Source organism: Cetorhinus maximus, chromosome 13, assembly GCF_964194155.1.
Source record: "Cetorhinus maximus chromosome 13, sCetMax3.hap1.1, whole genome shotgun sequence".
Lineage (NCBI taxonomy): Eukaryota > Metazoa > Chordata > Chondrichthyes > Lamniformes > Cetorhinidae > Cetorhinus > Cetorhinus maximus.
The window spans coordinates 5,384,422-5,401,415 of record NC_135891.1 but is presented as its reverse complement, the minus strand read 5'-3'; the positions used below and the strand labels follow the sequence as shown (position 1 = coordinate 5,401,415).

The window sequence follows — 16,994 nt, the reverse complement described above, 5'->3', positions numbered from 1 at the left end:
GCAAAGGCTATGGGCCCTGACAATATTCCAGCAATAGCACTAAAGATTTGTGCTCCAGAACTTGCCCCACTCCTAGCCAAGCTACAACACTGGCATCTAACCGGCTGTGTGGAAAATTGCCCAGCTATGTCCTGTAAACAAAAAGCAGGACAAATCCAACGCGGCCAATTACTGCCCATCAATCTACTCTCGATCAGTAAAGTAATGGAAGAGGTCATCAACAGTGTTATCAAGTAGCACTTGCTTAGCAATAACCTGCTCACTGACAATATCCAGGCTTGGGCTGACAAGTGGCAAGTAACATTCGCGCCACACAAGTGTCAGGCAATGACCATCTCCAACAAGAGAGAATCCAACCATCGACCCTTGATGTTCAATGGCATTACCATCACTGAATCCTCTGCTATCAACGTCCTGGGGGTTACCATTGACCAGAAACTGAACTGGACTAGCCATAGTGGCTAAAAAAGGTCAGAGGCTAGGAATCGTGCGACACTTCCCGACTCCCCAAAGCCTGTCCACCATCTACAAGGCACAAATCAGGAGTCTGAGGTACTACTCCCCAAAGCCTGGATGAGTACAGCTCCAACAACACTCAAGAAGCTTGACACTGTCCCAGACAAAGCAGCCCTTTTGATTGGCACCCCATCCACAAAGATTCACTCCCTCCACCACCAATGCACAGTAGCAGCAGTGTGTACCAGCTACAAGATGCACTGCAGGAATTCAGCAAGCCTCCTTCAACAGCACCTTCCAAACCCATGACCTCTACCACCTAGAAGGATAAGGGCAGCAGATATATGGGAACACCACCACCTGGAAGTTCCCCTCCAAGTCACTCACCATCCTGACTTGGAAATATATCGCCATTCCTTCACTGTCGCTGGGTCAAAATCCTGGAACTCCCTCCCTAACAGCACTGTGGGTGTACCTACACCACATGGACTGTAGCAGTTCAAGAAGGCAGCTCACCACCACCTTCTCAAGGGCAACTAGGGATGGCCCTGCCAGCGAAGCCCACATCCCATTAATGAAGGAAAAAAAACAGGAGGGTATTTTACGTTTATTGACCTGAAAGGAGCGACAAAATAGAAACATGAAAGATTTTATATTTGGAAGGATTTGAGTTTCAAAGAGGTGTGATAACAATGGAACCTGAGATGAAAGGGGGGAAAGAGCATTTTAGAGTTTCTGGGGAGAGCTTAGGGGTTGGCTGTTGGCTGTGTGGGGAAGATCTTCTGGAAACAGCTCCAGGCTGGGAGAAGTTGCAGTTTGAATCAGCCATCCAGTCAAGCCAGAAAAAGCTTGGGCTGCAAAAAACAGTGTTGTTCTGAAGACTTGGATTTTCACAGCAGAGTGGAAGAAAGTTTAAAAGGTCGTGTGGTAAGCCTTTATTAAAGCAACAGCAGTTTGCCTTGGGTAATATTACTGGATTTTTATAGTAAAATATCTAAAAGGGAGTGTTGCCTGCAAGGTGTTTACTTGTGGATCAGACCAAGAAGGGAGTTTTTTGGGGGCATGTTTCATAAGGCTAATTTTAACCATGTAACTATAATCTTGTGTGGATAAGTTTTCTTTTCTTCTTGTTAATAAAACTTTTACTTATAATTTTTAAAATCCCAAACATGTTACTGCACTTCTCCCTGCTGAGATCAGTATGCTCTCGTTTTCAGGATACAAAAATAAAGATATTTAAAGCCAATTTTCCCTCTGGGATTTGATTTGCTCAGCAATTAACATCTGCTATGGTTATTACAACACTTTGTTTTGAGTTTTGTAAGCATGGGCTGGTTGGGTACGGTCTGCACCTTGCCCATTGCAAACAGCAGCTGGGACATGTTGTTTGATACCATCAACCAGTCTTTGGGACATACAGCCTACATACCTAGCATCACACTGGCACTGAAATTCATTTACCACATTACTCATCTGTGAGGTAGGCAGAACATCTTTTTGGCTTGGCGGCCGCATTCTATTAGTGGCGAATACCACTCGTGTTGCTACTGCACAGTAGCAGCGTGAAACAGCTAGCTTCGCCTGTTGCTCAAATTTTTAAGATACCTTACCCTTCCGGGGTAATCTGAGGTAGACTGGGCACGTTTCAAGGCTGAAAGTGAAGGCCTTAGGCCCGTTCATGAGTTTGCGTGATATACAGCGCGAAATGATCTGATCAGAGTAGCCATTACCTTGCCTTTAATGCGCCCAATTTCAGCATCAAGCATGCATGGTGAGCAAATGGCTCAGACCCTATTTACAAGGTTGCCGATAAGACCAATCTTATAGCATGTGGAACTGTAAGAATCCCAATGAATATATTGACCAGTGAAGGTCTACCGCAAGCCTACCTTCACTGGTCAATATATGCATTGGGACCCTTCACTGTCGCTGGGTCAAAATCCTGGAACTGCCTCCCTAACAGCACTATGGGTATACCTACACCACAGGGACTGCAGCGGTTCAAGGAGGCAGCTCACCACCACCTTCTCAAGGGCAATTAGGTATGGGCAATAAATGCTGGCCCGGCCAGTGAAGCCCACATTCCTTGAATGAATTTTTAAAAAATCAGAGTCCACTTGCCAACCAATCAGCACTCTCTTCACATACAGTATAAATTGTTGTTTTCCCCTTGTATTGGTATTCTTACAAAGTGTCCTGATGAGTGCAAGATGAAAAGCTTTGACATGTCTCTTTTTTAAGTAATTTTCATAATTGCCGTTGTGAGTCAAAGAGGCATCAAATGCCAGGGCTATCTAAACCAGCCTTATTCCAGTGTTGGTCTACTCAAGTATTTTACATTTCCAGATATATTAGTGGCCGAATCATGGACTACAGCCTCAAGGCAAGAGACCCAGCGGGATCACTCAGTACCGTCGAAAGTCCTTGGATTTTTGGTTGGGCCGCCGAATCTCCGGCCAAGTCTCACACACGTGAAATAAAAGCAAAAATGTTGGAAATACTCAGCAGATCAGGCAGCGTCTGTGGAGAGAAACAGAGTTAACATTGCAGGTTGATGACCTTTCATGCACAGGTATGCACACATGTACACAGACGCATGAGTGCACACACAGCCATAAGGCAAGAGATCCAGTCACACACACATGTATATAGAACTGCACATGTGCACAAACATACGAACAAATAGATACAGACACATTAATGGCCAGCCAGTGTGAAATGTATGCTGAAAAGCTCAGTGCTGCTGGGGTGGGGGCGGGAGATGATATCACCGCGGGTGCGGTGAGCACTGCGAGAGAGCTTCCTGAAGGCAGACAGCTGCCTCAGGGAGCTGCAGACCTGCAAATAATGGAATGAAGGTGGAAAAAGCTGCAAATAAAATCCACGCATCACAGTCAAGCACCTGAAAGCATACCTCAAAAATGCTGTCCCCAGATATTTCTTTTTATTTTAGTTCATAACAGAAATTTCATCCCGCCTTGGATGAGGTATGATGAAAATGTAACGGCCGCCTGACCGATTTGCCCATCCGCCAACCGTAAGGTTGGACGGGCCATGAAAAATTGGAGACAGTTGCCCTGTGGGCTTAATTACCCACTTAGTTGTTGGTGGGTGTGCTTCTGACTTTCACCTGCACCTGCCAAGCGAAATATCACACGAGTACACGAAGACGTCATCTCGTGCGATTTTACACCTGATTGGGTTGGGCACACACCCGCCCACGGGACATAAAATTCTGCCCCGTGTCTTACTAGCAAACAGACTGAGGGGGCAAAGACCTCGACTAGATCTTGGATACAGGCACTAGAGCTTTTTCCAATTGCTTTGATACCAGCAGAAATAAGCAATTAAACAGTAAAGCAGCACAATAATTACACTTGTCTAGGCTTCAACACAAAATCCAGGCTGACACTCCCAGTACAGTACTGAGGGAGTGCTGCACTATCTGAGGTGCTGTCTTCCAGAAGAAGTGTTAAACCGAGAACATCGGGTGAATAAAAAGATACCACAATGCTGTTCAAAGAGCAGGGGAGTTCTTCCTGGTGACCTGGCCATTAGTTATTGCTCAACCAACATCACTAGTACAGTTAATCTGGTTATTATCACAATGCATTGGTGGGAGCTTGCTTTATGTAATGGTGATTACACTTCAAAAAGTACTTCAAACTGCAAATCTTTTTTTTCAGGCCAACTCCCAGTGGAGATAACATGCCTGGCCTGTATGCTGAAGGTGTTTGTGGGTAAACTCATCAAAGGTAAACAGCGGGAGAACCGTTGGTTAATCTCCCTTCTCACATACTAAAGGGCATGTTGTGCAATGCTAGCATTTTTTAATCAATATTTTGGGTTCCCTGACTATTTTGCTCCAGAGATTACACAAGGTGCCCAGAATTTTCAAGTGTTTTATTTCAAGTATAGTTCACCCTGATTGCGACAACGTCAGTGATACAAGAGATCAACAGAACAGATTAAAGTCCTTTCATTATCTGTCAGACACCAATGGGTTCAGTTGCAGTTCGGGTGTCAGCTTGATCCACAGCAAGTGTCAACCCTCACAGTCAGTGCCACACACAAAGGCTTGAACATGGCCACACACACAAAACAAAGATATAATTGGACAAGATAACCATGGACATGTTTCTGGTGAGTCCACTGGGCTCCCCTGCCCAGACTTAATACCAAGCGGGATAAGATAAATCCCAGCAAGGTACATACACTGGGGGACATGGTTAACAATGGAAATAGAGCAGCGATATCGTCACAAGTCAACGGTAACACCATCACCTCCAAGTCATACACCGCGCCTGACTTGGACACCTATGGCGATTCCTTCATGGTAAATTGGCTCAGTACCCCATAACCAATCACCCTCACCATTAGGACTTCCAATGGATCAAGAAGGCGGCCGGCAACCAACACCAACTTCTCAGGGCAATAGGCAAATGAACAATAAATGCCGGTCTTGCCAGCGATGCCCACATCCCTAGAATGAATTAAGAAAAAGACACTAGAGATGAAATGTAGAAAATGCAGTAACCTCCCGCTACCTCAATTAGTAATGAATTGATTTTAGGAGCAGCCACTCCTCTCTGCTGATGTTTAAAAGGAACAGTCCGGAATATTCTACACCCAATAAACACGACTCACTACACAGACAGATTTTATAGTTTGCAAATTACAATACATGGTCTATTGTGACTATCCATAATCACTTCTGAATGTCTCTGAAATTGACCTGAATTTGTTAAGTGATTGAGTCCACTCGTTCATTCGCACACTCTGAAGTCACTTCACATTTTGTTCTCTTACTCTCAATGGATATCCTACTTTAGATTTTTATTAAAAGGACTGATGACCCAGTGCTATCTCCCTTCTTCTCCTGGTGGCATTGATTCTCACTGAGTTCCACTTCTGTAGGTGCCTGAACCTCCTCACGATCTCAACCCAAGCACCAGTCTGAGTGTCAGTTGGGACATTCAGCCATGGGAGTGGTTGAGGCAGAGACCACTCATGTGACACCACGCTCCTCCCCCTGCTCCCCCCACCCCCCAATCATCAACTGTCCACCAAAGGTCATTAGGCTTTGATAAGGATCCATTCTCCCACTTCCCTATCCCCAGGGACTTTTACCAATTCTAGTCCTGTAACAGTTAATTTAGTCGTGTTTGAAGCTGGATCTCTCCCTGTCTGTTAAGCTCTGCCTGACATTGGATGAAGCTAGGTCACTGAACATTAGGAGAATATTAGGAGAGTTGGTCTCTTGAGTATTTATGCAAAAATAATTATTTAAGATTAACACCAGCTTGAATGGTGGTTCATTTGCTGGGTGTTGAGAGCATAACATTTTATGAAAGAATCCAGACCGAAATATTAGGGGAAATAAATCCTCATGTTAAAATCTGGTCCTGTGGAGGGGTTGCTGAAAGATGAAATGGGTTAAAACACTGATCTTTCACTCTTGGATCTGAGTCCAAACCATCCCAAATTGATTCAATGACACCGTCTCCTTTCTACTGGGTGTCTGGAACTTTAAAACTGAAAAAGGCCATTCAACCCCTTGAGCCTGCTCCTTCATTCAAGTATATCACACTTGCTCTGTATTTCAACCACATTTACACGCCTTGGCTCCATATCATCTGATATGGCAATGATATCATCTACCTAACAAGCATGTCAACCTCAGTCTTGAAAGCTCCAACTGCTTCCCAGAATCCACATGCCTTTTGGGGAAAAGTTTCAGATTTCCACTGTGAAAAACTCCTTCCTGATTTCACTCCTAAATGACTATTTCTATTTTAAGATGGTATCTTCTTGTTCTTGAGTCCTGCAACAGAAGGAATAGTTTCTCTGTATTTACACTATGAAATTCTTTAATTGTTTTAAACACCTTGATCAGATCATCCCTCAATCTTCAAAAGTCAAGGGAATAAAAGCCTAGTCTATGCAAACTGTCCTTGGGATTTAACCCTTTAAGTAGCAATAAAGTCCCAAAATGAGTTTGGTGGGCCTCAGTCCAACTCTGAGGCCAGATGCCACCAATCCAACACTAATCAGAATCGTAGAGGGAACAGGATGTCTGTAGTGGGCATTGAGATCTAAGGCTGAGGCACTTTGTTGGCAAGGATCCAATCTCCCATTCAATACAGGTTGGCAAATTTATCCCAATATTTAAAACCCGATCTGGGTGTCAGAAACACAGAAATGAATCTTCTCCACTTCCACGAAACAATGCACCTCACCTCAAACTGTGCAAAAAAGTCACAAAAGTAAAACTCTACAAATAAATAAATGGGGGCAGTACCACATAAAGGAGGAAGGGTCGGACAAGCTGAATGCTATTTACTGCAATTCTCCAGCGATTCTTACAGACACCTGGATTAGGGCCACAGTTACAAGCAATTGTTGAACATTGGTAACAGTTCAGGGTAAAGGAGAACTGAGGGGACCGCTAGCTGAAAAGATATTATGCTTAGTAAATTTTACATTACACCTGGTGCAATGGATGCAGCATTTCATAACTGTGCTGCTGACATAGATGTAAAAAAAATGGTTTAATGCTTTGTCTTTAAATAACGATAACACCAATATGGAGTCCTTGAATTGCAGTGGCGATGGTCCCAGGAGTATCTGATATATGAGATGTTTCACAGCCATGCAATGCAGCATAAATTCCCAGCTATCAATCACTGGAACAACCATGAGTGTTATTTTTATACTCTATATATATATATTTGTGTATCGATGATTCATTAACGGTAGTGCAAACAGCTGATTCTGTGGGGGGAATGGTACAACTTTGAATCTCATTGTGAAGGGATATGAGGGAGGAAAGGGTGTGTGTGTGTGTGTGTGTGTGTTGGTGTGGTAGCTGGGGGTGAGGGTGGGAGTTGGGGATGAGCAGAGTGTGTGAGGGGGGAGTTGGGGGTGGTGGGTGTGTGTTTGGGGGGGTGGGGTAGTAGTTGAGGGTGTAGGTGAGTTGGGAATGAAGTCTGTGTGGGAGGGTGGTAGTTGGGGGTGAGGGCGGGAGTTGGGGATGAGCAGAGTGTGTGAGGGGGGAGTTGGGGGTGGTGGGTGTGTGTTTGGGGGGGTGGGGTAGTAGTTGAGGGTGTAGGTGAGTTGGGAATGAAGTCTGTGTGGGAGGGTGGTAGTTGGGGGTGAGGGCGGGAGTTGGGGATGAACAGTGTGTGTGTGGGGGGAGTTGGGGGTGGTGGGTGTGTGTTTGGGGGGTGGGGTAGTATTTGAGGGTGTAGGTGTGAGTTAGGGATGAAGTGTGTGTGTAGGGGTTGGGGTGATATGTGTGTGTGGGAGGATGGTGGGGGTGGTAGTTGGGGGTGAGGGTGGGAGTTGGGGGTGAGGGTGGGAGTTGGAGGTGAGGCATGTGTGTGTGTGCGTGTGGGGGTTATGTGTAGAGGAGGGGTGGTGGAGAGGAGGGAGTCAGTGGCTGGGGCTAGGATGGTGGGTGATTTGGGGAAGATGCATTGGCACTGAATCGTCGCAGGGACTGCAGAGCAATAACGCAGCAGCTGCGCAGCAACACACCGATGTTGTAGAGAGGCTGCGCGCTGCCTCGCTGGGTGCTGACAATCCAGGCTACTGTGGGAACGGCTGGCACTGTCACTGCCAGCAAATCTACAATATAATAGCGGCTCCAGTGGGCCACCTGGGTGGGAGCCTCATCCGGCCCAGGGTGCACAGGTTCCTGTGGCACTCCCGCTCCAGGGGCCTCAGCCACTGCTCCTGCAGGAGCTGAGCGGGAGTCAACTGGCCGCAGATCAGGGGCTTCCCCGAGGCTCTGAAGTGTATGATAATCAGGGAGCGGTCTCAGGTTCTCTGTCCCCACCGCGGTGAGGCCGTCAGGGTCAAAGGTGTTGGACCTCAAGACCTTCTCTGCTATCACTTCCAAGTCAGGATCACGGGGAGAGAAATCAGTCTGAATGCCCTGCTCCCGGACAGCACCCATCTGGATCCTGGCCAAAGGGTCACTTCCCTCGGGCATAGCGCCCGCACGCAGTAAGGACCTTGCGGTGATGGCAGCAGCCTCAGCCGCACGATCGATTCCAGAGGCAAGGGAGCCACGGTGCGGCAGATCAGTGACATCAATGGCCTGGAGATCACCCCCCTGCTCACTCAGCTTGGTGTAGGTGGAGCTGCGGGTCAGAGACTTGGCTGGGGAGCCAGCAGTAGACTGGGATGCACCATCCTGAGCCAACTCCATACTGTGCAGCAGGGTCTCCAGCTTCTTGTTCTGAATGTTGATGTCAATAAAATACTTCTGGATGCCCTTGTCCTTCTCCACCAAGTTATTCTTCACAGTGTCGATCACCTGCTTCAGCTGCTTGATCTCCTTCCTGGCCTCCTTCAGTGAGAGTTGAGCCTCCACACGATGACATTCCTCCTCAATCCAGTCTTCCTGCATCCTGGAAAGCTGCAATTTCAGGTCCTCCACTTCCCCACCTCTGTGAAAACCACAATGACAACCCATCAATAATCATTAAATTTCATAGGTACAGGGAAGGCCATTCAGCCTCTCGAGCCTGTTCTGCATCATTCAATTACATCTATACTTGACTTACCAATCTTTGCTCCATATCACTCAGTGCCCTTAACCAACAAAAATCTGCCCCCCAGGATCCACAGCCTTTTAGGGCAAAGAGTGCTAGATTTCCACTACTTCTTGTGTAAAAAAAAACCCAAATATAACCCCGAAGGACCCAGCTCTGATTTTGAGATTGTGAGCCACTTGTTCTGGATTCATCCCCATCTGGAAACTATTTCTCTTCATCTGCTCTATTGAATCTTTTCATCATTTTAAACATCTTAATTAAATCACCATTCAACCTTTCAAACTCAAGCAAACAAATAAAGTTTATGCAACTTATCTTTACAACTTAAGTCTTTTAGTCTCATTTAGCCTCAAGCTGTAACCTCAACAAGGCCAATACAACCTTCCTGAGGTGCAGTGCCCAGAACTGAGTACAGTTACTCTGGATTAGACCTGATCAAGGCTCTGTAACAAGACAGCTAAAGCAAGACTTCCTCCCCATTGTATTCAACACCCCTGAAATAAAAAACCCAGTAATACAAACATATGAGCAAGGAGCAGGAGTAGCTCCGCCGTTTAATAAGGTCATGGCTGATCTGATAGTATCCTGAAATCTGCATCCCACCTACCCCCAATAACCTATCACCCCTTTGCTTACCAAGAGTCTATCCACCTCTGCCTTAATAATATTCAAAGACTCTGCTTCCATCATCGTTTCAGGAAGAGAGTCCCAAATACTCGATCGACCCTCTGAGCGAAAAAGTTTCACCTCATCTCTGTTTTAAATAGGCGACCCTTATTTTAAAACAGCGACCCCTAGTTCTAGATTCTTCCACAAGAAGAAACATCCTCTCCACATCCACCCTGTCAAGACCCCTCAGGATGTTATTCTATTAGCTTTTTCATCATTTTTTGTAAAAGTCCACTAGCTTTTCATCAATTATGTACCTGGGTACCCATCTCCTTTTTCTCCTCCACAATTCCTAACCTGTCGTGCACTTTGCCATTGTAACTTCAAAAGAAAACCCGCTTAATGTGCGCGAACAGGTTTTCCAAAGTTATGGTGGTTGAGTGGGAGATTTCCCGAGGAAGTTCCCATGGTCTCTCTTTCTAAGCAAATCCAGGGATCAATTAGATGATAATTGTTTCTTTGCAGACTGGGAGCTTGTAAATCCCTAGCTCCTCCACAATATCAGAAGATGTCAGAAAATGTCTAACCCGTGTCGTATCAGTTTATATCAGGCCGAATGAAATTGGTCAACTCAGTTAGTGCCGAGCCCACATGGTCTCAGTCAGCATCCAGCCCGTGGTATCTGTTAGCATCTGGCACGTGGTATCGGTCAGTGTCTGGCCTGTGGTATCAATCAGCGTCTGGCCCGTGGTATCAGTCAGTGTCTGGCCCGTGGTATCAATCAGCGTCTGGCCCATGGTATCAGTCAGAGTCTGGCCCGTGGTATCGGTCAGTATCTGGCCAGTGGTATCAGTCAGTGTCTGGCCCGTGGTGTCAGTCAAAGTCTGGCCTGTGGTATTGGTCAGTGTCTGGCCCGTGGTGTCAGTCAGTGTCTGGCCCGTGGTGTCAGTCAGTGTCTGGCCCGTGGTATCAGTCAGCATCTGGACCATGCTATCAGTCAATGTCTGGCCCCTGGTGTCAGTCAGAGTCTGGCCTGTGGTATCAGTCAGTGTCCAGCCTATGGTATTACTGAGTGCCTGGTCTAAGTGTTAGTTCTAAGCTGATTCTGGGCCAACAGGGCTCTGCCAACACCAACCTGTGCAGAAATAGTCACTGGGGAGTCAGCTGAGAGCTATATAGGAGTGGGTTATTGCCAGGCTGTTTGGGAATAGTGAGCTGGGTCATGATATACTGATCAGCACTTGACCATGCTGTATTGACCAGCGCTGAGCCATGCTGTATTGACCAGCACTGTGCCATGCTGTATTGACCAGCACTGGGCCATGTTGTATTGACTAGCACTGGGCTATGCTGTATTAACCAGCACTGGGCCATGTTGTATTGACTAGCACTGGGCTATGCTGTATTGACCAGCACTGGGCCATGTTGTATTGACCAGCACTGGGCCATGTTGTATTGACTAGCACAGGGCCATGCTGTATTGGACAGTACTGGGCCATGATATATTGACCAGCACTGCACCATGATATATTGACCAGCACTGGGCCATGTTGTATTGGCTAGCACTAGGCTATGCTGTATTGGTCAGTGCTGGGCTATGCTGTATTGACTAGCACTGGGCTACGCTGTATTGGCCAGTGCTGGGCTATGCTGTACTGGCACCCACCCTCTCCACCGCCAGCACTGAGCCATGTCTGTAAACATTGAGTCCTGACTTATTCTGTTCTTGTCACACAATCAGGAATCAGCAATACCTCTCATCCAGTTTCTCCTCTGTCTCCTTTAGCCTTGCCCTCAGGTGTCTGATGCAGACTTCCTTCTGCTGCAGGGGAGTCAGGTACTGCTCTGGTGTTGGTGGTTTGATCCCATGGTTTTCGCTGCAGGATGAATACTTGCTGGATCGTCTGCAAAACAAGTTGATAAACAGAAAGTGTGAGGAGGGGAAGCAGACTCGCAGCTGGGTCTATCTAAACTGTAGTTAGGGTCACACCTGTAGAAAGCTATTTACCAAAGAAAGACTTGCATTTTTACAGCACTTTTCACAAGTTCAGAATGTTCCAAAGCGCTTTACAGCCAGTGAAGTAATTTTGAAGTATAGTCACTGTTAATGTAGGAAATGTAACAGTCACATTGTGCACAACAAAAATGTGAAAATGACCAGATAACTTGTTTTTTCATGATTTTAGTTGAAGGCTAAATGTTGACCAGGACACCAGAGAGAGAAAGCCCTGCTGCTCTTCTCTGTAATTGTGCCTGGAGAATCTTTTACATCCACCTGAGAGGGCCTCAGTTTTCAACATCTCATCTGAAAGATGGTAACTTCAGTGATGCAGCACTCCCTCAGTACTGGTACCAGGCATGTTAGCCTGGATTTTGTGCTCTAGTCTCCACAGTGGGTCTCAAATCCACCACATTCTGAATCAAGAGGTGAGGACATTATCCATTGAGACACGGCTAACACAGGCGAGGTTTGTTTTCACGATTGCTCCAATTTGTTAAGCTGCAGGTACCAGTTATCAGGATCAGCATGGCCTACAAACGGTCTGGCATTTCTTACATTTACCTGGGGGTCGGGCTGCTGTCACTGCCCTTGTAAGAACCCGAGTTGCTGCTGCTGCTGAGGGAAGATGTAGCGCAGCTGTCCCGTAGCCCAACCGGAGGTGAGGTACGTCTGGATGGCTGGAGGAGAGGCTGAGTTTCCTGCTGTGCAGAGGTCGGGGTCAGCGCCGATTTAAACAGGGAGGAGAAACTGCTTCTTCCATGGACACCCCGACTAGAGACAGGGGAAAGTTAACAATCAGAAGGTGAATCAGAACCCATCATCTGTTTACAGTTAGAACACAGACTGCAACAAATTAAACTGAGACCATTGAGTTTGAAGAGGATCCTGAACTCATCTTTGCCCACTGCAGAGTTTTGAGTCTGAATTCCTGTTTAACCAGCAAAATATCTCATCCTGACATCCGAGTGACCTGGAATTCCCCAATCAGGTAAGCTGCCCCTTCCCCTCCTTGGACAATTCCACAGGCATCTGCCTCACACTGTTCCTCATCAAAATTGACAGAAATCTCTGTTAGGGTATATTTGAGCTGATTAAGCTCTGTCCAGACAGAAAGTAATCAATATTAATGGTGAAATAAAAATGTTAAGGAATAGGCAATTTTACAAAATCACAAAACAAACATGAACTCGAGATTCTTGTGTGTCACTGACTATCTTAAAGGTAAGACAAAATTTTAAAAGTTTTACACTGATGCGTATTCATGGAATCCAAATGTATTGCAAGTATGAACCCGTCACAGGCCGGCATGAGGCTCAACATACCACATACACGCCGCTGACTTTATTTCTGCATCTCAACTCACCATTGGGAAATCAGGATCTTGCATCCCGCCTAGTTAAGTCACTCAGCACGTCATGTTTCCTGCTCTTCTGGGTTCCGTAAAATCCTATCCCCGCCCCCGCCCCACCCACTGTTTCATGCCCAAAATGACCTTTGATCAGACCTGGAAAAATAAATGTCTGGGCATCTGTTCAAACTTCTACTGTTGATACAGTTGCCAGATGGTCTCATTATAAATCTTGGCTAAGCTCCAAGAATGGCTAATGGACTCATCCCAACAGGCAATGTGAACAATGCTTGCAGGGGAGTTTTAACTTTGTTCGATTAACATCTTTATTACCTTGTAATAACCTGATTTTTTGACGAGTTTTTTTCAATATGTGTTTATTTACACAAGATTAAGAAGTGGAGCGAAGTGGATTAAAGCATTTGTCATTGATATTATGAATGGCTAAGATGTTGTAAGATTAGCAGTTGTTCTCAGTAGAGATTTTCAAAGTCTCATTGCTTATTGTGTCAGTTTCAGGAGCATCTCAAAGACTTGCCAGCCTTGCCAATGGCTCACTGGTTCTGAACATAGTTGATATGGAAGAGTGGGTATGGAGGATGCATAGGAGGCATCGAAGGGGGATGTGGGATATGAGGGCAATAGAGGGGGCATGAAGGGTGTGGAGTGTGAAGACATGTGAAGGTTGAGGGCTAGTGGTCTAACAGTCATGATTATAACTAGACCGATGACCCAGTAAAGAGAGGTAGGCCTTCTAACCTGCTAGCTTCGCCATCCACCTGACTCTGTTGCCACCTCAGGCTGCCCTCCGGCAGCAGTGGTCCTGTCTCCAGCCCATGCCCACATCCCTGACATGAAAATAGGGTGGGTATGCACCAGGAAAGAGGCAAGGTCGTGAGGGTCAGGAAAATTCCAAACTCCCAATATCTCTCTCCTAGATGAAAATCCAGCCCCCAGTGCAGTGAAAAATGGTGATGTAATGGTGATGTCACTGGACTAGTAATCCAGAGGCCCAGGCTAATGCTCTGCAGACATGAGTTGAAATCCCACTCTGGCAACTTGTGGAACTTGAATTCAATCAGTAAAATCTGGAATTGAAAACTAGTCTCCGTAAAGGTGAAACTATCATTGATTGTCAGAAAAAACCATTTGTTTCATGGATGTCCTTTAGGAAAGGAAATCTGATGTCCTTATCCAGTCTGGCCTACATGTGACTCCAGACCCACAGCAATGTGGTTGACTCTTAACTGTCCTCTGGAATGGCCTAACAAGCCACTCAGCTCAGCAACACCCGCATCCCACCAAAGAATTAAAAAGGACATAAATGCAAAGATGCTAATTTCTTCAATTGCTCCCTGAGGTAACTAGAAAGTAAATAGGTCTCTGAATAAAGAGGTGTCTTCTGAATTTCTCAGTGGATTTATTCGTGACCATCCTATATTTCTGCCCTCTAGTTTTGGACTTTCTGTAATTGGAAAGACCGTCTTTGCATCTTCCCTTCATAACCTTAAAAGACCTTTATCAGGTTAGCCTTTGATTCCCTACTGCACAAAAACCTTTATGATCTGTGTTAGCTGCCGCTGTGTATACCTCCGTGGTCCTGGAGATCTTCTGCTCCCTGATCCTGACATGGGGTTTTCTGTATTGAGCCAACAGGGGACCTGAGAAAACAAAAGTAAGATCCACCTTAGAAGATTGTTCCGAGTCCCAGCTGGTGAGCTCTGAGGGTTGCTAACTCTGGTTGAATATATTCTAGGAGTTTTCATCACATGATCTCCTGCCTCAAACTGCCCCACCCCCATATTCCCTGCCATTGGTCATCAACTTGTCCATCCATTGCCCACCTTCCTACAGCCAATTGGAAATTGAACAGGCTCTTCAATACCCAATTGGATAATTCTTGACTCTTCATCACACAGCCTTCTCTCCTCATCTCCAATATTTTTAGAACTGATAAACAGAAATTTTCAAAGAAAATGAATAAAAGTACACACAATTCTTTTTATTATTTAGATGATTTTTTTTTTTGTCCCTTGGTGTTGCTCGCCACAGTGTCCTAGACATTGATCTTCAATTCTTGGAGGCTACTGGGCAATCCTGGAGAGCTGGCAACAATAGTGAGAGCACAGCTCCAAGCTCTGCAGGAAACCCATGATCTTGCTCCTTCGCTGTAATGATGTTAGTGTGATACCTGCTGCTGCCGACCTCAGGCAACCCCAAGCCCAGTCCGAAGTTCCACTTACAGGGTGTATCCACGGGTGGGGGAGGGGGAGGTGGCGGTGGACGAGCAGGCACCTCAGCGATGCAGCTGGATAGAGACAGGTTGGGGATTTGGGTATTTGGAGTGCTCACGTTATTAATGCTCTATGCGTTGCTGGTCTTAATTCTTTTAGCCTTTTCTCAACCTGCTAATATTTGCCTGTAATAAGTGTATGAGAAAACATGAAGCATGGGAGGTCACTGGGCCCATTAAACTTACACCTTCCACACCACCCGCTTTGGTGATGTTGGCTCCTCCAAACTGCTGGCGGCCATTCATTCAGTTGTCTAGGCCCTAGGCTCTGGAGTTCCCTCAGAATCTCAGAATTATTACAGTGCAGAAGGAGGCCATTTGGCCCATCATGTCTGCACAGGCTCTCCAAATGAGCATTATGACTTAGTGCCATTCTCCTGCCTTTTCCCCATACTCTTGCACATTGTTTCTATTCACATAATCATCTAATGCCCTCTTGAATACCTCGATTGAACCTCCCTCAGTCACACTTCCAGGCAGTGCATTCCAGACCACTTGTTGTGTGAGAAAGCTTTTTCTCACATTGCATTTTCTTCTTTTGCAAATCATTTTAAATCTGTGCCTTCATTCTTGATCCTTATATGAGTGGGAACAGTTTCTCCCTATCCATTCTATGCAGCCCCCTCATGATTTTGAACACCTCTATCAAATCTCCTCTTAGTCTTCACCTCTCCAAGGAGAACAGTCCCAACCTCTACAATCTATCTTCATAACTGAAGTTTCTCATCCCTGGAACCATTCTTGTAAACCTCTTCTGCATTCTCTCCAACGAGTTCACATCCTTCCTATAGCGTGGCACCCAGAACTGTACCCAATATTCCAGCTGAGGCCTAACTAGTGCCTTATATAAGCTCAGCATAACCTCCCTGCTCTTGTACTCTATGCCCCTATTAATAAAGCCCAGGGTACTATATGCTTTATTAACTGCCCTCTTCAACTGTCCTGCCACCTTCAATGATCTATGCACATATACACCTAGGTCCCTCTGCTCCTGCACCCCCTTAAGAGTTTCACCCCTTATTTCATATTGCCTTTCCATGTTCTTCCTACCAAAATGCATCACCTCACGCTTCTCCATTGAACTTCATCTGCCACCTATCTGCCCACTCCACCAACTTGTCTATGTCCTTTTGAAGTTCTCCTCACGGTTTATAATGCTTCTAAGCTTCGTATCTTCCGCACACTTTGAAATTATCCCCTGCACACCATGATCTAGATCAATAATATATACCAGGAAAAGCAAGGGTCCCAATACCGACCCCTGGTGAACTCCACTACAAACCTTCCTCCAGTCCAAAAAATATCCATTGACCATTACCCTCTGTTTCCTATTACTCAGCCAATTTTGTACCAACGTTGCTACTGTCCCTTTTGTTCCATGAGCTACAACTTTTCTCATAAGTCTGTTGTGTGGCACTGTATCAAATGCCTTTTGAAAGCCCATGTACACCACAGCAACAGCACTACCCTCATCAACCCTCTCTGTCACCTCTTCAAAAAACTCCAACAAGTTAGCTAAACATGATTTCCCCTTCAGAAATCCATGCTGGCTCTTCCTAATCACCCACATTTTTCCATGTGACTACTAATTCTATACTGAATAATCATTTCTCAAAACTTCCCCATGCTGAAGTTAAACTGACTGGTCCGTAATTGCTGAGCTTATCCTTAGACCCTTTTTTGAACAAGGACGTAATGTTTGCAATTCTCCAGTCCTCCATA

At 45.8% G+C, this 16,994-nt stretch overlaps 1 protein-coding gene across 1 annotated transcript; it reads right to left on the bottom strand.

Annotated features, from left to right (window-relative positions):
- Nucleotides 1–7,809: 7,809 nt before the first annotated feature.
- Nucleotides 7,810–14,635, bottom strand: LOC144688376 (syntaphilin-like). The gene is made up of 4 exons (XM_078554848.1): nucleotides 14,570–14,635; nucleotides 12,193–12,402; nucleotides 11,384–11,533; nucleotides 7,810–8,912 (listed from the first exon to the last, which is right to left on the bottom strand). Exons 1-4 carry the CDS (start codon nucleotides 14,608–14,610, stop codon nucleotides 7,904–7,906), a joined length of 1,410 nt encoding a protein of 469 aa, XP_078410974.1. The 5' UTR covers nucleotides 14,611–14,635; the 3' UTR covers nucleotides 7,810–7,903.
- Between the last annotated feature and the right edge of the window lie 2,359 nt (nucleotides 14,636–16,994).